Source organism: Octopus bimaculoides, chromosome 30, assembly GCF_046866305.1.
Source record: "Octopus bimaculoides isolate indiv1 chromosome 30, ASM4686630v1, whole genome shotgun sequence".
NCBI lineage: Eukaryota > Metazoa > Mollusca > Cephalopoda > Octopoda > Octopodidae > Octopus > Octopus bimaculoides.
Window position 1 is genome coordinate 14223079 of NC_142957.1, and position 26933 is coordinate 14250011.

At 39.4% G+C, this 26933-nt stretch overlaps 1 protein-coding gene across 1 annotated transcript; it reads left to right on the forward strand.

Moving 5' to 3' along the window:
* Positions 1-3756: 3756 nt before the first annotated feature.
* Positions 3757-11378, forward strand: LOC106875568 (uncharacterized). The gene is made up of 2 exons (XM_014923773.3): positions 3757-5444; positions 11134-11378. The coding sequence occupies exon 1, from the start codon at positions 4265-4267 to the stop codon at positions 5432-5434; it is 1170 nt and encodes a 389-aa protein (XP_014779259.2). The 5' UTR covers positions 3757-4264; the 3' UTR covers positions 5435-5444; positions 11134-11378.
* The last annotated feature ends 15555 nt before the right edge of the window (positions 11379-26933 follow it).

Here is a 26933-nt window from a genome sequence, read left to right on the forward strand (position 1 = left end):
AGAGACAAGTTAGAAGTTCATGTAGGTGTTATGCCTAGGGTACCATATATTTGGATTTGTACATAGTGTTGTTCTAGAGAATGTTTAAGAAACCATAAGGAAATTATTTATTATTATTATTATTGAGTGAGAGAGCAGTGCATGCCATCAAAGTGACACTAGTGTACAATTATATAAAGCCCAATATACCCCATCATTACAATCTGTCTGATAAGGGTACACCAGGCACATGCATCACAACCAAATGTGTGCAACATGGTGATCTTATATCAAGATAAATAGCGCATGACCTTGCAGATGGGGTCCTGTTAGAATTTTTTCAGGTTGAGTAGCCCATCCTGCTCAAAAGGTCCTTGAATAAGGTTTGTTTAAGGATGATGAACAAAACACCCATGTTTGCAGAGGTGAATTATTCAAAACCCAAAGAATTCCTCTCAACACATGGCTATGATGCTCCCCCCAACTACTTCTGCTCGTGATCAGAGATGCACATAACATCATCCATTAAGGGACATGCTCAACTGGTTAAGGTCAACCAACTGACAAGTAAATCTGTGGTATTGAGCAGAATATTTGCAGTAGCCCATCTTTTATACCAAGACAAAACAATGTACATGATAACACTTCCAATCAGTTAAAACCAGAATCCATGAGAGCCACTGCCTGGTACTGCATCAGGGCATTTATTATTATTATTATTATTATTATTATTATTATTATTATTATTCGTGTGATTGATGCCAGGCTTGCCTGACTGGCTCCCGTGCCGGTGGCACGTAAAAACCACTACACTTTCAGAGTGGTTGGCATTAGGAAGGGCATCCAGTTGTAGGAACATTGCCAGATCAGATTGGAGCCTGGTGCAGCCGCTGGCTCTCCAGACCTCAGTCAAACCGTCCAACCCATGCCAGCATCGAAAAGAAACATTAAACAATGATGATGATACACTCAACAAATTAGATGGTTCCTATTGGGTTACAGCAAGTAACCTTAGATGCCAAGAACCCTCCTAAGTATCCTAGCTGTCCCTAATAAGTTTGTTTTCTGCAGCTGTACAAAACTGGGTTTTGTTCCTATTTCCACTATCCACCTGTTCAGATTTTTAGCAATAGTTTCCAATGCACCTATAACTACTGGGATACATTTTACACATGCACACACACACACACACACACACACACACACACACAAACATACACACACATGCACACACATGCTCGCATGCACACAGACACCCACACATTCACACACACGTGCACACACACACACACACACAAGCACAGATTTACACACACAGAGACTTACACACACATCACCGACCTACACACACACACTCACACACACACACACATGCACACCCACACATGAATAAACTCAGTCAACTGGAAAAGGCCACCCAAACTACTTTGTTGGTTCCGGCTGAACAAATTATTAATGTTGTGATATGGCTGTTATCGAAAATCTTTACTTCTGTTTCGTAACATTATATATATAATTATATATAACATACATACATATATATATACTCTTTTACTTGTTTCAGTCATTTGACTGCGGCCATGCTGGAGCACCACCTTTAGTCGAGCAAATCGACCCCAGAACTTATTCTTTGTAAGCCTAGTACTTATTCTATCGGTCTCTTTTTGCCGAACCACTAAGTGACGAGGACGTAAACACACCAGCATCGGTTGTCAAGCGATGGTGGGGGGACAAACACAAACACACAAACATATATATATATATACATATATACGACGGGCTTCTTTCAGTTTCCGTCTACCAAATCCACTCACAAGGCTTTGGTCGGCCCGAGGCTATAGTAGAAGACACTTGCCCAAGGTGCCACGCAGTGGGACTGAACCCGGAACCATGTGGTTGGTAAGCAAGCTACTTACCACACAGTCACAAAATCCAAAATTACAGGTAAAAACTCAATTCAAATCAATTTATAAAAAATTAAAGTTAAATTGAGCTTTATAGATTATACTATATAAAAATATATAGTTTTAGGGAAAAGAACCAATATATTATATATTTATATATTATAATCTATAAAGCTCAATTTAACTTTAGTTTTTTATAAATTGATATGAATTGAGTTTTTACCTGTAATTTTGGATTTTGTCCCTAATATTATTATTATATATATATGTTTTCCGTCCGCCACTACCCTCCACGAAAACAATTTAATTTGTGTTCGTGGGAAGAACCATTTTAACGATGCGTACTGCCTTAATTCTTCGAAACGCTGGTGTTTTAATGGTGGCAGCTGATGAAGGAGATGTTTCTATGCGGCCTGCTTGTTTGTTGTACCTTGTTTATCATTTTGTTCATGTTCTTTTGCCACGTCATGGACCCAGTTATGTATCTACATGTACATGTAGATGAAGGTATGTACATACATGTACATATATATGCATATACTCATATATTGTTTATATATATATATATATATATATATATATATATATATATATATATATATAGCCACAGGCATAGCTGTGTGGTAAGAAGCTTGCTTCTCACTCTTTCTTCCTGTTTCTGTGGTACCTGTATTTCAAAGGGGCCAGCCTTGTCACACTGTATCTCACTAAGAACTACATTAAGGGTGCATGTGTCTGTGGAGTGCTCGGCCACTTGCACATTAATTTCACAAGCAGGCTGTTCCAGTGATCGGATCAACTGGAACCCTTGTCATTGTAACCGACAGAGTGCCACAATATGTGTGTATATATAAATGAGCATAGGGTCTGATTTGAGGGAGATTTGGCGGCTATTTCTGTTATGTCTAGCTACCAAGTAGTAGCTTCCCTAATTGGCTCATATACATATATACATATTTCTATCTCTCTCTGTCTCTTATATATATATGTTTATATATATATATATATATATAGGAGTGGTTGTGTGAAGCTTGTTTCGCAACCGTATGGTTCTGGGTTCAGTCCCACTGCATGGCACCTTGAGCGAGTGTCTTCTACTGTAGCCTCAGGTTGACCAAAGCCTTGTGAGTTTCTGCCAGTAGGCAGAAACTGAAAGAAGCCTGTCATATATATATGTGTGTGTGTGTGTGTGTGTGTGTGTGTTTGTTTATTTGTGTCTATGCTTGTCCCCACCATCGTCGCATGACAACCGGTGTTGGTGTGTTCATATCCCCGTGACTTAGCAATTCGACAACAGAACCGATAGAATAAGTACTATGCTTAAAAAATAAAACCCTGGGGTCGATTTATTCGACGGAGACCCTTGAAGGCGGTGCCCCAGCATGGCCGCAGTCAAATGACTGAAACAAGTAAAAGAATAAAAGAAGATAGATAGATAGATAGAAAGGACTATAAAGTGTGATTTGAGGGAGATTTGGCTGCTATTTCTAGCAGGCCATTCTTGTGCTCTGCCTGCTACTTTGCCTTTTCAGAGCATCTTGGAATGGGAATATAAAGAGAGGAAGAGAAAGACAGAGTAATAAAGTGAAAGAGATGGAAGATGGGTGAGATGAAGAATGGGGGAGGAGACATCTGCAGTTACCCCCCTTCAAAAGTAATCACCTTCTCTTGCTAAGGGAGGTAAGTTTGTAAAAACATCCGCCAAATACGTGTCTTTGTCAACATGTGAGCCACGTCTATCTTGGAGTCTTACCACGTCAACACCCACCGAATTCCTCGCTTCTCTGCATACATACAGAGAATCTACGTGTTCTCTCTCTCTCTCTATATATATATATTTATAAGTAAGTGTATATATATCTACATACACATTTACATCAAAATAATACACACATACATTATATTTGTATATATTTAATACTTTCTCGCTCTGTTTGTGTCTGGAAAAATTACATCGACCCAGTAATCAAGCTGTGATTGCATATCTTCGTGGTATATTATACACACTCAGGACTGCCTCTTTCACCAGTGTATATATATATATATATATATATATATATATATATATATATATATATATATATATATATATATATATATATATATATATATATATATATATATGTATGTATATATTTATACATCGATCTATCCATCCATCGATCCACTGATCTTTAAAACTGCTGGTTTAAAGATCTAAAGAAACCCATTCATATATATGTGTGTGTGATTAGCTCTTAAGAAGGGCCCCGGTCATTGTTTTGTTGTGTCCCAACGGATTTTACTTGGCGACGGCGTTTTGATATAAGAACAACGCACACCCGTTTATCCATATAAACCTAGATTCAATTCCTCTTGGACTAAACTACCCTCTTGCAGTTATGTCGAAATATAAAGATAAGCTGGACGGCAAGGAGCTGGACCTCGGTATGTGCTCTCTGAGCACGATCAGCGTCCGGGATATCGCCCTGTTACCGAGGGCCACGTCTTTGAATTTATCCTACAACCGTCTCACCCAGCTACCCAGTAACTTCTGCTCCAGCCTTACGCACCTCACCCGGCTCGATCTCAGCAACAACAGTCTCACCGAGCTACCGGACGACTTCGGTTCGCTGGTCAACCTCAAGCACTTGGACCTTCTCGGCAACCAGCTGACCCTCTTGCCTCTGACGTTTGGCGAGCTGGCCAAACTGAAGTGGCTTGATGTGAAAGACAACCCTCTCAACCCAGTGCTGCACAGTGTGGCCGGCGACTGTCTCAACGATGCCGAGTGCCGCAAGTGCGCCAGCCTGCTGGTCAGCTACATGAAGCAGTTTCGAGCCGACTTCGAGCGACTGGAAGAGGCCCGTGAGATAAGAAGGGCGGAGAGAGAAGCTGCCAGGCTGGAAGTTCGACGACAGAAAGAAAAAGCAAAGAAATTACTTGAAAAAGAAAAACGCAGGAGGGAACATGAAACGAACAGGATTCTTGAAGCTTCTGCACAGTACGAGTCGGCCAACGCCCACTCGAAAACCAGCAGGGGTAACCGGAGCAACAATGGTAGCCCTTCAGATCCTGGAACCGCGAATACGCCTACTTCCACCGTCAATAGCAACAATACCAACCACAACATCAATAAGAACCATCAGCAGAAAGCTGAACGTGTGATGTCCGTTACTTCTACACCAAAGGCCAAAAACCACAGGACGACAACCGTGGCCACCACTGCGACCACCGACAACAACAGAGCGTCACCCAAGTCACCGAAATCTGCAAAGAAAAACAACAACAACGAAACCAACAACGGCAACAACAACAACAACAACATCAAACACACCAACAAAACGCCGGCTGGTCCCAGGACGGGCAAGTCAAACAACCCTTCCCCGCCCCGCCCCTCTTGCTGCACCTCCTCCTCCTCCCTCTTCACTGCTGTGGCACTGTTAGCTCTCCTGGTCGCCTTCGTGGCGCTATTTGCGCTCCCTGTGTCACCGGACAATAAGCTGTACGACGAAATCCGACGGAGAGCGTCAAACATAATGGCCACACTATCGGGAACTGATGAGAAATAAACGGTCAAAGGTTCGATCCATTGCTTACTTCTTACTTTTTATCCCTCTTCTCACAGAGGGTTTTTCCTCCTTGCACGAATTAAGGGCTCAATATTAGTGTTGTTGTTATTATTGTTGTTGTTATTATTGTTATTATTATTATTAAAATTCCAGAGGTCAGTCAAGTTAACCTTTAATCCTTTCAGAGTCGATAAATTAAGTACCAGTGAAACACTGGGGGTCGGTGCAATCTACTAGTCGCCTCCCCTCCAAATTTCAGGCCTTGTGCCTATAGTAGAAAGGATTATTATTATTATTATTATTATTATTATTATTATTATTATTATTATAATAAAGGCAGCGAGCTGGCAGAATTGTTAGCACACCAGGTGAAATGCTTAGTGGTATTTCATCTGCCACTATGTTCTGAGTTCAAATTCCACCAAGGTCAACTTTGCCTTTCATCCTTTTCGGGCTGATTAAATAAGTACCAGGTATGCACTGGGGTCAATGTAATCGACTAGTCGCCTCCCCACCAAATTTCAGGCCTTGTGCCTTTAGTAGAAAGGATTATTATTATTACTATTATTATTATCATTAAGGTGGTGAGCTAGCAGAATCGTTAGCATGTCACGCGAAATGCTGAGGTCGACTTTTGCCTTTTATCCTTTTGGAATCGATGAATTAAGTACCAGTGAAACACTGGGGGGGGGGGGGTCAGTGTAATCTACTAGTCTCCTCCCCCAAACTTTAGGCCTTGTGCTTATAGTAGAAAGGATTGGCAGAATCGTTAGCACGCCAGGCTAAATGCTTAGCGGTATTTCGTCTGTCTGTACGTTCTGAGTTCAAATCTGACTTAAGTCAGCTCTGCCTTTTTATCGCACTACACACACACACACACACACACACACACACATAATATAGATTTAATCAAAAGATTAAATGTGGTACTTAAAATGTTTGAGGCACCAGAATTTGGTAGGATAAAAACCAAAAACAAAATCAAGAGATTTGGTGAATAAAATTTGAAGATAAGCAACAAAAATTCAATAGGTTATAGCTGTACGTACTTGTACGAAACGTACGTACTGCTATAACCTATTGAATTTTTGTTGCTTATCTTCAAATATATATATATATATATATATATATATACACACGTGTGTATATACAACTGAACAAGTACCAGACTTCAAATAAATGAGTATTGAGAATAAGTCTGTTAGACTAAAACCCTTGTAGGCAGTGCCCCAGCATGGCCACAATCCAATGACTGAAACACATGAAAGGTGAAAGAAAGCACCAGTAAGTGGTGTTGCTGCTGTTAAAGTGGATGGCAGGATTGATTTAGTCAACCGGTTTAATTCTGGTCAAGAAAAAACATGAAGTAAACCTCATGAAAAAAAAAATAAATAAATAAATAAACCACAAAATTCTCAAAAAAATTAAATCAAAATTTTTTTTTAAAATTAAAACCTTGTAATTATATTTACATTTATATTTTCATGTAATTAAAAACTGGCACTTGTATAATTAATTACATTTAACACTTTCACATCGCATGACGAAATTCTTTAAATCTTTTTTTGTTTTTTTTTTTAAATATTTCTATGTTTTCACTTTTGCATTCGATAATGGGACTTTGTGAAGAGTCAGATAGATGTCCACTGTGAAAAAGCTGGACGTCGTCTGCACATTGTTTTTTCATCTTTTTTAACGAATTTAGATTTCATTGTTATTCCAAAAATTTCCAAAATTAATCGAAGCAAAACGTAGTGTGTGTCATCAGAAATATCCTAGTCATATGATGTAGCTTCTGGATCTTCCCATCATATTTGTCTTAACTCTTTTAATGCCAACCCATATGAGACCACCCCTCCTGGTTTTCTGATGCGAACTTCCTGTTTTAAGCTGATTTAAGTTGAAACCTTCCATTGAAATTTTATGCTAATTCATATTTCAAACAACTGCAAAGTTGTATAAAACTTTAAAATTCCTAGTTTTAAAGTGATTCAAATTATAAGCTTTCTTCAAAATTTCATGTTAATTTGTATTGTTAATTAATAATGGGTGGAGGCGCAATGGCCCAGTGGTTAGGGCAGAGGACTCGCGGTCATAGGATTGCGGTTTCGATTCCCAGACCGGGCGTTGTGAGTGTTTATTGAGCGAAAAACACCTAAAAGCTCCACGAGGCTCCGGCAGGGGATAGTGGTGAACCCTGCCGTACTCTTTCACCACAACTTTCTCTCACTCTTACTTCCTGTTTCTGTTGTACCTGTAATTCAAAGGGCCAGCCTTGTCACACTCTGTGTCACGCTGAATATCCCCTGAGAACTACGTTAAGGGTACACATGTCTGTGGAGTGCTCAGCCACTTGCACGTTAATTTCACAGGCAGGCTGTTTCGTTGATCGGATCAACTGGAACCCTCGACGGATCGTAAGCGACGGAGTGCCATCTAATCTAATTAATAATGACAAAGTTATTTTCCTAAATTCGTCATTATTTTCAAAACTAATTGAAACAAAAACACTCTAGTCATATAATTTACCTCCCAGATCTTCCCATTGTGTTTGTTTTGACCCTTTTGATACCAACCCATCTGAGACCACCCCTACTTCTATGGTACAGACTTTTTTGTTTTCAAGTGATTTAAATCAAAACCTTCAATCAAAATTTTATGCTAATTTATGTTCCAAACATCTGCACCAAATTCCTGTTTTAAACTGATCTGAATTAAAAACCTTTCTTCAAAATTTCTGCTAATTTATATTCCAAACACCAGTTTAATTAGTAATGACAAAAATTATTTTACTAAATTGTTCATTGTTTTCAAAATTATTTGAAACAAAAGCAGTGTGTTTCAACAGAAGAAATATCCTAGTCATATGATTAAATTTCCGGATTCTTCCCATCATGTTTGTCTTAATCCTATTGATACCAAATTACCTGAAATCTCCCCTGCTTCCCTTGTTTTAATGAGATCTAAATTAAAACCTTTTTCCATCAAAATTTCATGTTAACCCTTTAATTCTGAAATCAAATTTCATGGTCATTCTAGTAATGAGGTTAAATATCTACTAAAAAAAAAAAAAAAAATTGGAATTACTATTTTCTGAAAATCACTTTGCTTCGATAATAAACTCGATATATCTCAGCAAAAGATATTTTCAAACATGACATTTCTCAACAAAACAGATTTGTATATAAAACAGCTTTCTGCAGCCAAAGGTTATGGAATCTTGAGTGGCTGTATCTAATTACTTCAGTGAAACGGTTAATTAGTATTCTAAAAACCAGCTTAATTAGTAGTAATGACTTAGTTATTTTATTAAATTCTTGATTGTTTTCAAAATTAATCTGAACAAAGTCAGTGTATTTCAACAGAAATATCCTTGTCATCTGGTTTAGTTTCCAGATCTTTCAATTTTGTTCATCTTAACCTTTCTGATATCAATTCCACTTGAGACCACCACTCCTGGTTCTACGATACAAAATCTCCAGTTTTAAAGTGATCTGAACTAAGATCTTCTTCCATCAAAATTTCATGTAAACTTCTTAAACTTTCTAAAAGACATCTCAACGCTTCTAAAAGCAAACTTCGTTTGTTTATTTACGTTTGTCGTAATTTGAATTTAACATGAGAGCGTCTCATAAAGCGAGATTTATATATCTTAATTTGCAGAGGAATTTGTAGTGGGTAGCTTAGCTTAATCGGTCAAAGCATCGTGACATGTAATCACGGGGATGTGAGTTCGAGTCCACAGCTAGCCACCTACACTTTTCTCTGCAAAATAGGGATAGTTTATCCTGTTCAGGCTATATTATTAGCATTATTCTGCGATTGAGAATTTAAAAAATCACTTCTTTAACTTTATAAATTTCATGCAGTTCTATAATTAAGATATGAGGAATTATGTACATTATTTACAATTTGATGGATATTTGTCCTCATCTTGTTTGGAGGGCATACCAGCCGAAACGTGTTAACAACAAACAAGATGAGGACAAATAACAAATATCCATCAAATGTTAATAATGTAAATTATGTTAAATTTCATGGTCATTCCAGTTATGATGTTTAATTATCGACCAAAACATTTTCAAAATTTGTATTTTCCGCAAATCTCTTTGCCCCAATAAACTTGATATCTTGTAAGAAAATAGTTTCAATCATGATATTCCTCAAAGAAAGACAGATTTGGATATACAGCTGCTTCTTGCATTGAAAGATGATGCAGTTTCAAGTGGATATATCTGATTTTAGCAGAGAAAAGAGTAAATTTATGTTCCAAAAACCAGCTTGATTAATAATGACAAAGTTATTTTATTAAATTCCTCACTACTATTTTCAAAAATGAATCCTTTAGCATTCAGATTACTCTGTTAAATGTAATGTTTATTATTAATTCACAATGTTTTGAATTAATCATGAATTATTTTGTAACTTTGGAGATTTCAACGATGTGATTGTATATTTTCAGTATGACCTTGTAGGGTTGGTGTGAGAGGCCAAACGTGGCCAGTTTGAACATAAAACAGGTAGAATATTTGGGCCAGATGTAGATGGTTTAAATGCTAATGGATTAATTGAAACAAAAGCAGTGTTTTTCATCATAATTATCCTAGTCATATGATTTAACTTCTGGGTCTTTTTCCATTGTATTTGTCGTAACCCTTTGAGCCCATTCCTGGTTCTATGACACAGACTTATTGTTTTATAGTCATCTAAATTAAAATCTTCTTCCATCAAAATTTCATGTTAATCCTTTAAGTATGAAATATAATTTCATGGTTATTCCCATAACGATGTTTAAATATCTTTAAAAAAAAACAGAATTGGTATTTTTTGCAAGTCACCTTGTGTCATAATAAACTTTGACATCATCTCAAAAGAGAATAGTTCCAAACATGACATTCCTCAACAAATGACAGATTGGGATATAAAACTACTTTCCAAAGTTAAGAATAATGCAATTTCGACTGGACACATCTGATTTCTACAGAGAAAGAGTTAATCTATGTTCCAAATACCAGCTTAATTAATAATGACAAAGTTATTTTATTAAATTCTTCAATATTTTCAAAATTAATTGAAATAAGTGCATCTTTCCATCATGGTTGTCTTAACCCTTTCAATACCAAACCACCTGTGGCCATCCCTGCTTCTATGGACACAAATTCCTTGATCTAAATTAAAACCTTCTTCCATCAAAATTTCATGGTTATTCCAGTTATGATGTTTAAATATCTTTCAAAAAAAATAGAATTGCTATTTTCTGCAAGTCACCTTGCGTCATATTAAATTTGACATATCTCAAAAGAGAATGGTTCCAAACGTGACATTCCTCAACAAAAAAACAGATTGGGATATAAAACTGCTTTCCAAAGTTAAGGGTAATGAAATTTTGAGCAAGTATATGTGATTTCTCCTGTGAAAGGGTTAATTTGTGTTCCAAAGACCAGTTCACTTAATAATGACAATATTATTTTCAAAATTAATTGGAAAAAAAAAACAGCAGTGTATTCCATCAGTAATATGAGTTAGTTTCCTGATCTTCCCATCTTGTTTATCTTAACCTTTTCAATACCAAATCACCTGAAATCTCCCCTGCTTCTATGACATAAATTCCTTGATTTAATGTGATCTAAACGAAAACCTTTCATTGAAATTTCATGTTAACCCTTTCACTGATAAATAAAATTTCTTGGTTATTCCAGTTGTGATGTTTAAATATCTGCCAAAAAATAGAATTGCTATTTTCTGCAAGTCACCTTGTGTCATATTAAATTTGACATATCTCAAAAGAGTTCCAAACATGACATTCCTCAACAAAGACAGATTGGGATATAAAACCGCTTTCCAAAGTTAATTACCACAGTGAAAGAATTAACGAACTATCAGAGAAATTTGTTGCAGTATTATTATATTTCATTGAAGATATTAAAAATTTGTTTCATCAAAATGTTTTTTGTTCCTTTAATTATTTCTTGTTAAAAAACTAATTACTACATGTCATCATCATCATCGTTTAACGTTCGCTTTCAATGCTAGCATGGGTCGGACGATTTGACTGAGGACTGGCAAGCCAGGAGGCTGCACCAGGCTCCAATCTGATCTGGCAAAGTTTCTACAGCTGGATGCCCTTCCTAACGCCAACCACTCCAAGAGTGTAGTGGGTGCTTTTTACGTGCCACCAGTACGACGGCTAGTCAGGCGGTACTGGCAACGACCTTGCTCAAAAAGGTGTCTTTTACGTGCCACCTGCATGGGAGCCAGTCCAGCGGCAGTGACAACGACCTCGCTCGAATGATTTTCTAACGTGTCACCAGCACAAGTGCTAGAAGGCGACACTGGTAACGATTACGCTCAAATGGTGTTATTTACCAGCCACTAGCACGGAATCCAATGAATTTATCGATGATGTTTGGTGTGTGTTTTTTTATCTTAATAACGAACTTGTTGTATACAGTGCTCAGGTGAACTACAATTCGTCAGAAAAAGCAACCAAAACTTCTAGAACAGTCCATAGAATATGCACAGGAAGTGAACAAGGAATGAGTTTTGTCTCCCCCTTGTAGACATAAGGACACAGGAAATGTGTCAAGGCCGACAGGAAGCGGTGCAGTTTCCTAGGTCTAACCAACAGTTGGTAAAGGAGATATGTAAGACAGGTTGATTAAATCAGTAGAGAATAGTGAACAAACTGGTGTAGTGTTTAGTTGATTGGTTGAAAGATGGGAAGAGACTGGGAGAAATGGCAGTTGAGAGAGATGTGTGTAGATGGACAAAGACAAAGTAGGGAGGTATATTGGTATTTAGTGAGAGATAGATAGATGAATGGCTAGATGGATAGACAGACAAATAAATAAATAGATGGATGGATGGACAGAAAGACAGACAGACAGATAGATAGATAGAGAGAGAGAGAGAGAGAGAGGGGGATGGATGGATAGACAGATAGGTAAATAGATAGCTAGATCGATAGATAGATAGATATACAGGGAGCAAGAGACAGATAGAGAGATAGATAGATAGACAGATAGATGAATGGATAGATGGACAGAAAGACAAATAGATAGATAAGATGGATGGATGGATGGATGGATGGGTGGATAGACGGACAGACAGAGAGATAGATAAGTAGAGAGTTTGACAAAGATAGACAGAAAACTCACATAGTTGACAAAGAGACAGACAGGCCCTTGTAGAGATTGATAGATACCAGCTAAAAATAGATAGGCAGAGGGATGGACTTGTTATATAAAACGAATGGAAGAAAGAGAGACAAAGATAAAAGGTATTAGAAAACTATGCTATAGAAAGATAAATAGATGGAGATACACAGACAGATCAGTGTGGAGAGATTGGTGATTGTTTGAACAAGTGATGTCACAGCATTTTGATTACGTCAGTGCAGAGAATGATTTTCCCCAAAATTGTGTGACTTATTTCAAAAAATATGTGCAAGTTATTTGATAGGGAGTTCCGGATTTCTAAATAACCAAATATTTATAAATAGTTCTTCAACAGCTCTCTTTGGAACACATACATATATACGTACATACATGCACACACGCACACATCATCATCATCGTTTAACGTCCGCTTTCCATGCTAGCATGGGTTGGACGATTTGACTGAGGATTGGTGAAACCGGATGGCTACACCAGGCTCCAATCTGATTTGGCAGAGTTTCTATGGCTGGATGCCCTTCCTAACGCCAACCACTCAGAGAGTGTAGTGGGTGCTTTTACGTGCCACCGTGAGGAAAAGAAAGATGGATGATGGTCACGTGTGAGCAACGAGAGAGAGAGTAAAGGAGAAAGAGGGAGAGAGAGAGAAATAAACAGATAAAAAATGGTGAAGGGGAGAAAAAAGAATTAGAGAAAAGAAGAGAGAGAAAGAGAACAGTACAGGGTAGAGTCGCATCGAAATTATTAAGATAAACTTACTTGGAAATGGATGCGCGGCATTCAATCATATAATCATATAAATAAAATATATATATTTTTCATCTCCATTTTGGAAAACAGCCTCATTTAGTTATATACACACATACACCTACTTATGTTATATCACACACACACACATGTATATATCTCTGTATGTGTGTATGTATGTATGTGTGTCTAAATGTATGTGTATGTGTGTTTGTGTATGTACGTATATGTATGTGTGTATGTATGTGTGAGTGTATGTGTGTGTGTGTGTGTGTGTGAATATATGTGTGTGTTTGTAAGTATATGTATGCATGTAAGTGTATGTGTCTAAATGTGTGTGTTTGTGTGTGTACATATATGTATGTGTATGTATGTGTGAGTGTATGTGTGTGCATGTATGTATGTGTCTATGTGTGTTTGTAAGTATATGTATGTATGTGCGTGTGTGTGTGTATGGGATGTTTACAACAAACACTGTGTTTTTATGTCCTTCCGGCAGAAGGGGGTAGCCCTCCCCCCACCGTCCCCTTTCTTCCAGCCCTGAATCATCTCCCTTCCTTTTCTCTTCCTGTAGTTAGCAACAAACTTTCATCTGTTTATTACAAATTTATATATTCACATTTTTATTCATTTATTTATTTATTTTTTTCCTTCCAGAATTCCTGACCCCTTTTTTTCTTCATCACCGCTAAAAGAAAAAAAAAAACGAAAAAAATACTACCCCCTTTTTTTTTTTTTGCATCTTTCACCCGCATCCCTAAATCTCTCAGACCCCCCTACCCCCCCTGTCCTGCTACGCGCACCTCCACCCTGCATCTCCAGCGTTCGATTTCCTTTGAATGAATATAAATTCCATAAAAAATATTGTTTATGTTTCTTTAATAATTCTTCTTGTTGTTGCGATGGTTTGGTGGTGGTGGTGGTGGTGGTGGTAGAGGTGGTGATAGTGGTGGTGGTGGAGGTGGTTACGGTAGTGGTGATGGTGGTGGCAATGATGCTGGCGGTAATGCTGCTGATGATTTGGTTTGGTGGTGGTGGTGGTGGTGGTGATGATGATGGTGGTGGTGGAGGTAGTGGTGGTTTGGTAATGGTGGAGGTTGTGATGGTGGTGGTGATTTTCGTGTTGATGGTGGTGGTAGTGGTGATGGTAGTGGTGGTTTCGTAACGGTGGAGGTTGTGATGGTGGTGGTGATTTGGTTGTGGTGGTGGTGGTGGTGGTTGTATCTGTACTTGTCGCGGGTCGTTGTAGTAAGTCATGAGTCACTTGGTTGAGTAGATGGTGTTTGGGGTGAGAGGTCAATGTGTGTGTGTGTGTGTGTGTTTTTGCATGGATAGTTAGATATATACGTGTGCATTTATTGCACGGCATAGCCACCTGTCTATCCATCCATCCATACACACATGCATCAATCCATGTACATGCACACACATATACAAATAGACAGGTAGACTGTTAGACTCGTGCCTCAGAGGAGAACTTCCTAGGTGCAATCCCATGGTCATTCATGACCAAAGGGGGGTGGTCTTTACCTTGTTGTATTTTATAAAGTTCCGCGACTATAGGCATAGGAGCGGCTGTGTGGTAAGTAGCTTGCTTACCAACCACATGGTTCTGGGTTCATTCCCACTACGTGGCACCTTGGGCAAGTGTCTTCTACTATAGCCTCGGGCCGACCAAAGCCTTGTGAGTGGATTTGGTAGACGGAAACTGAAAGAAGCCTGTCGTATATATGTATATATACATATATATATGTATGTCTGTGTATGTTTGTCTGTGTTTGTCCCCCCCCCCCCCCAACATCGCTTGACAACCAATGGTGGTGTGTTTACGTCCCCATAACTTAGCGGTTCGGCAAAAGAGACCGATAGAATAAGTACTAGGCATCCAAGGAATAAGTCCTGGGGTCGATTTACTTGACTAAAGGCGGTGCTCCAGCATGGCCGCAGTGAAATGACTGAAACAAGTAAAAGAGTATAGATGCATGGTGGCTTGAAAAGCCTCATCCATGCACATGCAAGGAAGAATATTGATGAAACACTGCAGCTGAATGCTTGAATGTGATACGGCTATCATCTGACATCATGGGACAATCATCTCATCATATCATAGGTGTGTGCCATTATTCCATAATTCTAAAAATATCCATATACAGGGCAACCCCCGCTGCCAAAAATGACAGAATTTGAAATGTAAATATCTGAGTAACTATGTGTCTGACGCAAACGAAATTAAGTAAGCTTCATGTCGAACAATAAGAGATTTAAGAGCGCGGGCTACTAACCCCAAGGTTCCGAGTTCGATTCACGGCAGCGACTTGATTAATAATAGTAATAATAATGATTATAATATAATAATAATAATAGTAACATCGATAGGAATGAGAACCCAGGTTCGAAATTCGCCCAAGACACCTGATGAAGGCTGGAGGGTATATCAGCCGAAACGTTGTGTTAACAACAAACAAGATGAGGACGAATATCCGTCAAATGTAAATAATGTAAATAAGAGATTTATTTACCAAAATTCGAAGAAGAGATTCGGAGCGATGTAGGTTTTATGACCGATTTCACAAAGCTTGACGAGTGTGTTCAATATGCGCACCGCTTGTGACATAACACACGTCACAGATGTTCCATGTGCACACCACCTGTGACACGACACACGTCACAAATCTTCAATATGTGCACTGCCTGTGGTCATGGCACACGTCAAGTTGATAGTGCAGCTCCTGTCAAACACACTGTAACATGTCTTGCATAACACTCACTCCATCTTACTCCGTGTTTTTTGTTTGTCGCTTATCAATGGGGCAAGCTGTGATTTGAGGGAGATTCGGCTGCTATTTCCAGCCAATCAAACTACCACACAGAGATTCAGTTATATGTTCATGTTCAAAGTTCTTGCTACTGTTTGGGCGCTCAGCTCAGACCTGGTTGATGATTCCTTTTATGGAAGGCAATCCAACTGTGACCATCCTGTTATATGTTGCCTATTTACAACCATGTTGTTGTCTCCCAAGATGTTAAGGTGTGATTTAAGGAATATTTGGCTGTTATTTCTAGCATGCCCAGTGACCACACACTGGTTCAAGTTTTAAGGGGTTTATAGTGCAGGGAGCTAGGAGCAGTGGTGGTGGTGGGGGTTGCAGTAAAGGCCCCTGCTACAACAAAAACAAAAACCCTTTTTATTTCCATTTCTTCAGCAATTGCTAATGCATTAGTCACGGCTGTGTAAGCGGTGGTGGTGGAGGGGAGGGGGATTAGTGGTGGTGGAGGGGAGAGGGTTAGTGGTGGTGGTGGTGGTGGTGGTGGTGGGGATGATGATGGATGGTGGTGATAGGTGATGGTGTTGGTGGGGTGATAACAGGTGGTAGCGATGATGGTGGTGGTGGTGATGGTGGTGGTGGTGATGATGATAGTGGTGATGGTGGTGGTGGTGGTGATAATGGATGGTGGTAATAATAGATGGTAGTGATGATGGTGGGGGTGATGGTGGTGGTGGTAATGATGGTGGTGGTGGTGATGGTGATTGTTGTGGTGGTGGTGATGGTGTTAGTGGTGATGATAATGATGATGACAGTTCTAGTGATGGTGATGGTAGCTAGTGGTGGTGGTGGTGGCGGTGGTGGTGGTGGTGGTGGTGTTTTTGTAGTTGGTGATGGTGGTGGAGTTGGTCATGATGATGATGATGATGATGATGTCATATGCTTGTAGTGATTCATTATCACCCCTATGTTATTGATTATAAATTATTGATCACCAGAAACGGTAGATGAGAGGCCAAACAAAAGGGGCCTTTGTGGTGTTTAGTTACGCAGCTTAACGTTCCGAGTTCAAATCCCACCTAGGTCAAATTTGCACTCTCGTTCCTCCATGGTCGGTAAAATGAAATAATAACCAAATACGGTGGGGGGTGGGGGTCTATGTCATTGACTAATTCCCACTCCTGACGAAAGATCAGACCTTGTGATTGGATTAGAAACAAATATTTATTTTCTATTATTATTATTATTATTATTATTATTATTATTATTATTAGTATTATTGAGTTCAAATTCCACTGAGGTTGCCTTTGTGTTTCATCCTTTCGAGGCCGATAAATTAAGTACCAATGAAACTGGGGTTGATTTAATCAACTAGTTCCCCCTCCCCAAAATTTCAGGTTTTAGTGGAAAGGATTATTAATTATTTTTATTATTATTATTATTATTATTATTATTATTATTATTGAGAGAGGGAGCAGAGCATGCCATCAAAGTGACACTGGGGTAAAATATACGAAGCCCAGTACACCCATCATCACTACCTGTCTGATAAGAGTACACCAGGTACATGCATCACAACCATATGTGTGTGACATGGTGATCTCACATCAAGATAAGCAGTGCATGACCTTGCAGGTGGGGCCCAGTTAGAATTTTCTTCAGGTCGAGTAGCCCATCCTACTCAAAAGGTCCCTAAATAAGGGTTGTTTTAAGGATGTTGAACGAAACACCCATGTTTCCAGAGGAGACTTATTCAAACCCCAAAGAATTCCTCTCAACACATGGCTATGATGCTCCCCCACTACTCCTGCTCATGATCAGAGATGCACATATCATCAGCCACTAAGGGACATGCTCAACTGGTTAAGGTCAAACAACTGACAAGCAAATCTGTGGTATTGAGCAGAATATTTGCTGTAGGCCATCTTTTTATACCAAGACAAAACAATGTACATGATAACACTTCCAATCAGTAAAGATCAGAAGCCACGAGAGCCATTGCCTGGTACTGCATCAGGGCATTAGCAAATCTGTGGTATTGAGCAGAATATTTGCTGTAGGCCATCTTTTTATACCAAGACAAAACAATGTACATGATAACACTTCCAATCAGTTAAGATCAGAAGCCATGAGAGCCATTGCCTGGTACTGCATCAGGGCATTAGCAAATCTGTGGTATTGAGCAGAATATTTGCTGTAGGCCATCTTTTTATACCAAGACAAAACAATGTACATGATAACACTTCCAATCAGTTAAGATCAGAAGCCATGAGAGCCACTGCCTGGTACTGCATCAGGGCATTAGCAAATCTGTGGTATTGAGCAGAATATTTGCTGTAGGCCATCTTTTTATACCAAGACAAAACAATGTACATGATAACACTTCCAATCAGTTAAGATCAGAAGCCATGAGAGCCATTGCCTGGTACTGCATCAGGGCATTAGCAAATCTGTGGTATTGAGCAGAATATTTGCTGTAGGCCATCTTTTTATACCAAGACAAAACAATGTACATGATAACACTTCCAATCAGTTAAGACCAGAAGCCATGAGAGCCATTGCATGGTACTACTTCATCATTATTATCATCATCATCATTATTACCTCCGCCTTAACAAAGATGGAGGTATTGTTTTCAGTCGTATTTGTTTGTTTGTCCGTGGACAAGATGTCTCAAGAACCGCTGGATGGATTCAGATGAAAATTTCAGGGATGTTTGGCCTCGTCACTGGCACGAACTGATTAGATTTTAGGACTGATCCGATACTGGACAAGGATTCATTATCACTCCCTGATGAATAACTAGCTGAGTAACCCTCCTTCAGTAATTATTACTTCTGAAGCTCTGCTAGTTAAGAAACATATCTAGCCTGGATTTTGCCTGTTTCAATCCTTCAATCCTATTCATACAAAGCTTCTGGAGTGCCAACAAAACCTAAGTTAAATGGAAAATAATAATAAGTGTAACCTCTGCCAAGGCAACACCAATAATTATAACAAGAGCACTCAGAGGGATCTATTTTAAAACGGGGGCGCCAGTATTTTCTTAACGAAACACTAATGAAACACTTTGAAACTTGGGACACTGGTAGAATGTGTCATATAAAACATCTTTTACTCTTAGTCTTCTTAACAAAAAAAGGAATTCGCAAGTTATTCCATGTTAAAGTTGTCGTATTTCTGTAATTTCAACCAATCACTGACGTCTATTCAGCTGAATAGAGTTACTGCTGGGCGGTCATAAAAATGTTATTCCCTGTGACATATTTCATCCGGTTTAATCGTAATTTATACGCATATATTGTTTATATAATAAATTACGCTGTGCGTATCTATGTGTGTAACAGTTTTAGAGTTCGGATTCTAGAGTTAGGGTTAGGGTTAGGGTTAGGGTTACGGTTACGGTTAACAGTCTAGTTAGGGTTAGGGTTAGGGTTAGGGGATTAATACGATATACACCGTTACAGCGCTAACTGTTTTCAACTGAATAGACGTCAGTGATTAGTAGAAATTATCGAAATAAGACAATTTTTTACATGAAATAAATTCGAATACAAAAATATTTTTCTGTTCTATAACACAAAATAGATAAGTATACGAAGTTTGAAAGTCTTTCCGTACCAAAAACACGACATAAAACATAAATGAAAACTGGTGCCCCTGTTTTGAAATAGATCCACTCAGAGAGCACAAACCTCTGCCAAGACAATACCAACATCCTCTCAACGATTAGCCAGAGATGATTTTTAAAATGAGAATATCTGAAATAAACTCGACTGCTCTCACAAACGAGAATACTAAAAATGAACCTGACAGCTCTCAAAAATTAAGTAAAAAAAATACAGGAAAAATAATCCAGAATCCTTGTCCGATACTGGATCGACCCCAAAATCTAATCAGCTAATGCCAGTTACGAGGCCAAGCATCCCTGAAAGTTTCATCTGATAAACAGACAGACAAACAAACACAACTGAAAACAATACCTCCGCCTTAGCAAAGGTAGAAGTAATAATAATAATAATAATTCGTTTTATTGGCCACAAGGGCTAATATCAATTAAAAACATGTAAGGACGAAGGTTTGGGGAAAAAAAACTGAATTAAAATGGATGAAATATGACTAAAAAAAAAAGAACAAAATTACTTTAAAATGCATTGAGGTAAAAGCATCACACACAAAAAGGGGTTAAGATGTAGAGAGTGCCTCTCCCCCCCCCCCACAAAAAAAACCTACTGTCCTTGTTCAATAATAAATTGGGGTTGAAAGGAGGCGAGAATATCGAATAATCATGAAAAATATGAGAGAAATATTGCAAAACAATAATATCACAGGCAAACGAAAATGCCATGTGGAAATTATTAAAAAAATATTGATTTTAAACAGAGAAGACGAGACACTGGTAGGATTATTGGGTGGTCGACATGGGTGGGTTGGCGGGCAAATGAATATGGTTGGTTAAGAGGTTTTTAAATGAACTTGAAAATTGCCATGGAGGAATGTATGTATGTATGTATCTGTGTGTGTGTGTGTGTGTGTGTGTGTGTGTGTGTGTGTGTGTCTGTATAAGCATTCGCATGTGTTTTGTTTATATGTGTATGTACATGTATGGGTATGTGTGTATACACACACACACACACACACATATATAGACATATATATAAATGTGTGTGTGTATATGTCTATATATACATATGTATATATAGACATATATATAAATGTGTGTGTATATGTCTATATATACATATGTATATATATATGTGGGGGGTGTAATATATATATATATATTTATATATATGTGTGTGCATGTATGTATATATATGTGTGTGTGTGTATATGTATGTATCTGTGTATATATATATATATATATATATATATCTGCATGTGTGTGTGTGTGTGTGTGTGTGTGTGTGTGTGTGTGTGTGAGTTTGTGTATGTATAATCATAATCACTTGACATCTTTTCTATGCTGACGTGTGAGTGGGGGGGGGGCTTGCATGAAGTCTTGAAATGAGCTAAAAGTATCTGGGAGGCCAACAACAACAACAACAAATAAATAAGTAAATAAATTAAAAACATAACAAATAAATTAGACAAAGGAATAAATAAAAATCAGTGAATGAATGAATAAAGGTGGATGTGGGTGGGTGGGGAACTGAATGAAGGATATAGAGTGGAACAGTGATAAGGAATAAATGAACAAGAATGGAGAGGGAGGAGGGAGGGGGAGGGGAAGTAGAGGAGGGGGGAGAAGGAGTTGAAAGACAGCAGCGGGGGTGGCGGGGGAACAATGGTGGTGACAGTGATTATGACTATGGTAGTGATGATGTTTGATGATCATGGTGATAACAATGATGGTGATGATGATGGTGATGATGAGGATGATGATGATGATGATGGTGACGATGATGATGATGATGATGATGAGGATGGGGCGATGATGATAATGATGTTGATGGTGATGATGACGATGATGTTGGTGATGATGATGAAGAATGGGATGATGGTGAGGATGATGATGATAAAGATAGTGGGTGGTCATAGTGGAGTGGGTACCAGGTGGGGCTGATGGTGGGGAAGGGTGATGCCAATTCCTAAGAATCATATAACTGGTTTCAAATGTATACATATACATATATATATATACATATATATATATATATCATCATCATCATCATCATCATTTAACGTCCGCTTCCCATGCTAGCATGGGTTGGACGATTTGACTGAGGACCGGTGAAACCGGATGGCAACACCAGGCTCCAATCTAAATTTGGCAGAGTTTCTACAGCTGGATGCCCTTCCTAACGCCAACCACTCAGAGAGTGTAGTGGGTGCTTTTACGTGTCACCCGCACGAAGGCCAGTCAGGAGGTACTGGCAACAAATTTGATAAACATATCCTATTAATTGCCTTTGTAATAAATGTCTGAAATTGTAAAGAAACTTTATGGACACCCTGTGTATATATATATATATATATATGTATATATATACACATATATATATATATATATATATATATATATGCATATGTATATATATATATATATATATGCATCAGTATGTCTATGTAGCTTTCTCTCTGTCTCTATCTACCTCTTTATCTTTCAGTTATGTACACAGGCGCACACATACATATATGCACACACTACACATATCTCTCTGTCCACTATCTCTCTTTCTCTCACTGCCTCCCACCCCCCCTCATCATCTGACCTTTAACCTTTGATCTCCTGTGACCCCGCAATGACTAAAACATCCATGGACAGACACACTATGTAATTACCAGCACCTTGTTTTTAGCATATGTCGTGACTCACATGTCTGTCTGTCTGGTCATCTGTCAGTTACATTACCTGCTACCACCACCACCACCACCACCACCACCACCAAAAATATCAAGCTGCTCAGGGAGACCTTCACATGATAGCTAGGTCTGCTAGAAATAGCAGCCATATCTCCTTCAAATATGTCATCTTCTGGAAAAGAGTGGCTGTGTGGTAAGAAGCTTGCTTTGGTCGGGCCCGAGGCTATAGTAGAAGACACCTGCCCAAGGTGCCACACAGTGGGACTGAACCCGGAACCATGTGATTGGAAAGCAAGCTTCTTACCACACAGCCACTCTTTTCCAGAAGACGACATTGGGTAGTTTTGGACACAGTTGCTTCACCAATGTGCTTGAAAAGTTCTCCACTTGTAAGACCTGTGTTCTTTACATTTTCACACTTAATTCATGACAGAGAACGTTGAAAAGTAGCCCTCAACTTTTTTTTACTTGTTTCAGTTATTTGACTGCGGCCATGCTGGAGCACCACCTTTAGTCGAGCAACTCGACCCCAGGACTTATTCTTTTTGGAAGCCTAGTACTTATTCTATCGGTCTCTTTCCGCCAAGTTACGGCGACGCTAACACACCAGCATCGGTCGTCAAGCGAAGCTGGGGGACAAACACAGACACACAAACATATACACACACATACATATATATATATATACATATATACGATGGGCTTCTTTCAGTTTCCGTCGACCAAATCCACTCACAAGGCTTTGGTCGGCCCGAGGCTATAGTAGAAGACACTTGCCCAAGGTGCCACACAGTGGGACTGAACCCGGAACCATGTGGTTGGTAAGCAAGCTACTTACCGCACAGCCACTCCTGCGCCTATTGGTGAAATCTTCCAATTATTTTAGATATTTCTAATGTTGATTTACCTTCTGCATGTTCAGAAGTAATAATGGATTTCTCTGAAACAGTTAAGTCACATTTACAACCCGTAATTACACGCTTATCAGACCACTGAAAGTTTGTGAAAATCATGCAAATGGCTGCAGTTTGTTTACACTTGTGCACAACTTCATGGTTTTCACTCACCAACCGCAAAGAGCTGTTACCATCATACGTGCATATATATATATATATATATATATATATATATATATATGGCACAGGAGTAGCTGTGTGGTAAGTAGCTTACTTACTAACCACATGGTTCTGGGTTCAGTCCCACTTTGTGGCAGCTTGGGCAAGTATCTTCTACTATAGCTTCAGGCTGACCAAAGCCTTGTGAATGGATTTGGCAGACGGAAACTGAAAGAAGCCTGTCGTATATGTGTGTTTGTGTGTGTGTGTGTGTGTGTGTGTGTTTGCCTCCCCCCCCACCACCACCACAATCGCTTGACAACCGATGCTGGTGTGTGTGTGTGTGTGTGTGTGTGTGTGTTTGTCCCCCCACCACCATCGCTTGACAACCGATGCTGGTGTGTTTACGTCCCCCGTAACTTAGCGGTTCGGCATAAAGAGACCAATAGAATAAGTACTAGGCTTAACAAAGAATAAGTCCTGGGGTGGATTTGTTCGACTAAAGGCGGTGCTCCAGCATGGCCGCAGTCAAAGGACTGAAACAAATAAATGAATGAAAGAATATATATGCGTGTATGTAAGTATGTATGTATGTAAATATATGTGCATGTACTTTATGCATATGTGTGTATGTGTATATCTGTATGCATGTACACATATCATATATGTATATTTATACAAATGAATATATATATATATATATATATATATATGTAATGTGTATAGGCAGTATATATGTATGTAGGGTTTTCTCTCTCTTGCTTCCTCTCTCTCCTTCTCTATCTCTTGCTCACTTTGTCTTGCTTTCTCTATCTCTCTCTCTCTCTCTCTCTCTCTCTCTCTCTCTGGTCTCACTCCTTTTTACTCTCTCTCACACTCACTCGTTTTTTTACTCTCTCTTTCCCTCCCTCCCTCTCTCTCTCTCTCTCTCTCCCTGTCCACCTCTTTCTTACCATCCTCTCTGAATCTGCCCACCCTTCACTTCCATACCTTCCTGTCCCTCTTCCAACCCCCCCCCCCCGTCTATCTTCTCCACCCTACCGCTGCCGCCATCCCCACCATCACTAGGTCCCAATCTGAGTACACCTCAGTCACTCCATCCTTCTCTCCCTCTCTCTCTCTCTCTCTCTCTCTCTCTCTCTCTCCCTACCCTCATCGCCCCTATATTACCACCCTGCCCACCTTGCAATAATCCTTCCTCACCACCTATGCCTTCCCAACCCTCCTTTCCATCTATCCCCTGCTGTTACCCTCACCCTAACCCTTACCCTAATTATCCCCTAACATCACCACTAATGCCAGAGCCAACCCTGCCCCATGCTACCTACTAACACCACCACCACCACCACCACCACCACCATCACAATCCCTACTGACACCACCACCACTGCTAGTACTGTGACCACCACCATCACTACTACTACTACCACCACCTCCAGCAAGACAACTAGAACCACTGACACCACCACCACCACCACCACCACTACCATCATCATCATCATCATCGCCAATATCACCACCACTACCACCATCACCTCTATCAACATCACCACCACCATCACCACTACCATCACCAAACCACTACCACCACCACCATCACCACCATCACTACTACTACTACTACTACTACTACTACCACCACCACCATCACCGCCACTGCCATATCCACCTTCCCATCTGTCAGCAACCCTCCCCACCGTCGCCCTCATTACCTCCTACCCTCATTACCTCCTACCCTCACAACAATCCACCTACCTCCTATCTCCCCCCCCCGTACTCTCCGCCACCATTACCACCACCACCACCACCACCACTGTCCATGTGACAGACAACTGCCATAACAACAATGGTCCACACAACACACAGACAGACGGACGGACAGGACGGACAGACGGACAGGCAGAAGCAAGCCATTTCAGTAAAGTGAGTCATAGCTTACCTTTGGGCTCGCCCCCCCCCCCACACACACACATGCACACAAACACACACTCTCTCTACCAACCAATAACCCACCATCTCCCCGTCACCACCTCCACTGCCTCCGGTGCTGTTTCGCTCACCACCATCACTACTACCAAAACTACTACTACCAAGACTACTACTACTACTACTACCACCACCACCACCACCACCACTAATACTACTACTACCACCACTACTACAGGGAGTCCCCAAACCTTCAGTTACCACCACTAACACCATCATCATTATCACCAACACCATCGTCACTCTTGTCATCATCATCATCCTCATCATCGCCAACAGTAACTCCACTGTGTAAGTTTCTGTGCATGTATGTATGTACATACACATAACAGATGCATGTATGCATACCTGCATGAATGTATATACACACATAAGCATACATACATACATAGAATAAGAGGATCTAAGAAGTTCAGAGGGCTAATGCATGTATATGTTGTTGGCAATCCGTCGCTTACGACGACGAGGGTTCCAGTTGATCCGATCAACGGAACAGCCTGCTCGTGAAATTAACGTGCAAGTGGCTGAGCACTCCACGGACACGTGTACCCTTAACGTAGTTCTCGGGGGATATTCAGCATGACACAGAGTGTGACAAGGCTGACCCCTTTGAATTACAGGTACAACAGAAACAGGAAGAAAGAGTTAGAGAAAGTTGTGGTGGAAGAGTACAGCAGGGTTCGCCACCATCTCCTGCCGGAGCCTCTTGGAGCTTTAGGTGTTTTTTGCTCAATAAACACTCACAACGCCCAGTCTGGGAATCGAAACCGTGATCCTATGACCGCGAGTCCGCTGCCCTAACCACTGGGCCATTGCGCCTCCACAATGCATGTATATATAAATATACATATACACACACACTCATATATATATATATATATATATATATATATATATATACATATTCATAAGAATCAGTCAGTTACCAAGACGAAGAAGTATGAAGAAGTATGTTTCTTCTCCCTCTCTTATTTTTTTTCAATATACTGAATACCTTGGGTTACGAATTGATGTGGATAAACAAAGGTAAATATATTTTACAGTTATTTATATTTTTTCTTAAAATATGGTATATACAACTGAAGATCAGAAAATGTGCTTTTAAATTAAATTAAATTAATTTTTTAAATATTGATTTATTTAGTTTGTACATTAATCGTGAAACTAGTTTTGTATTGGCCCTCGTCTTACCCAAGACCCTCAGCTTACTCAAAAGATGAAGAGGCATGCTGTTATTGTGATTATAAAGGCTGAACATAGTGATTTAGAAATATCTTGATGCTTAAAAGTTGCCAGATCTTTCATCTCCAGAGTTTGTAAGGAGCTAAAGACTGAAGATGGAAGCGTTTCACCAATATCAAAGCATAAAAAAGCATTCTAAATACTCTGAAATCATAAAGAACAACTGAATTTATCCAGCAAGTTCAACAGACCTTTGATTACAATCCCAGAAAGTCCATAAGGT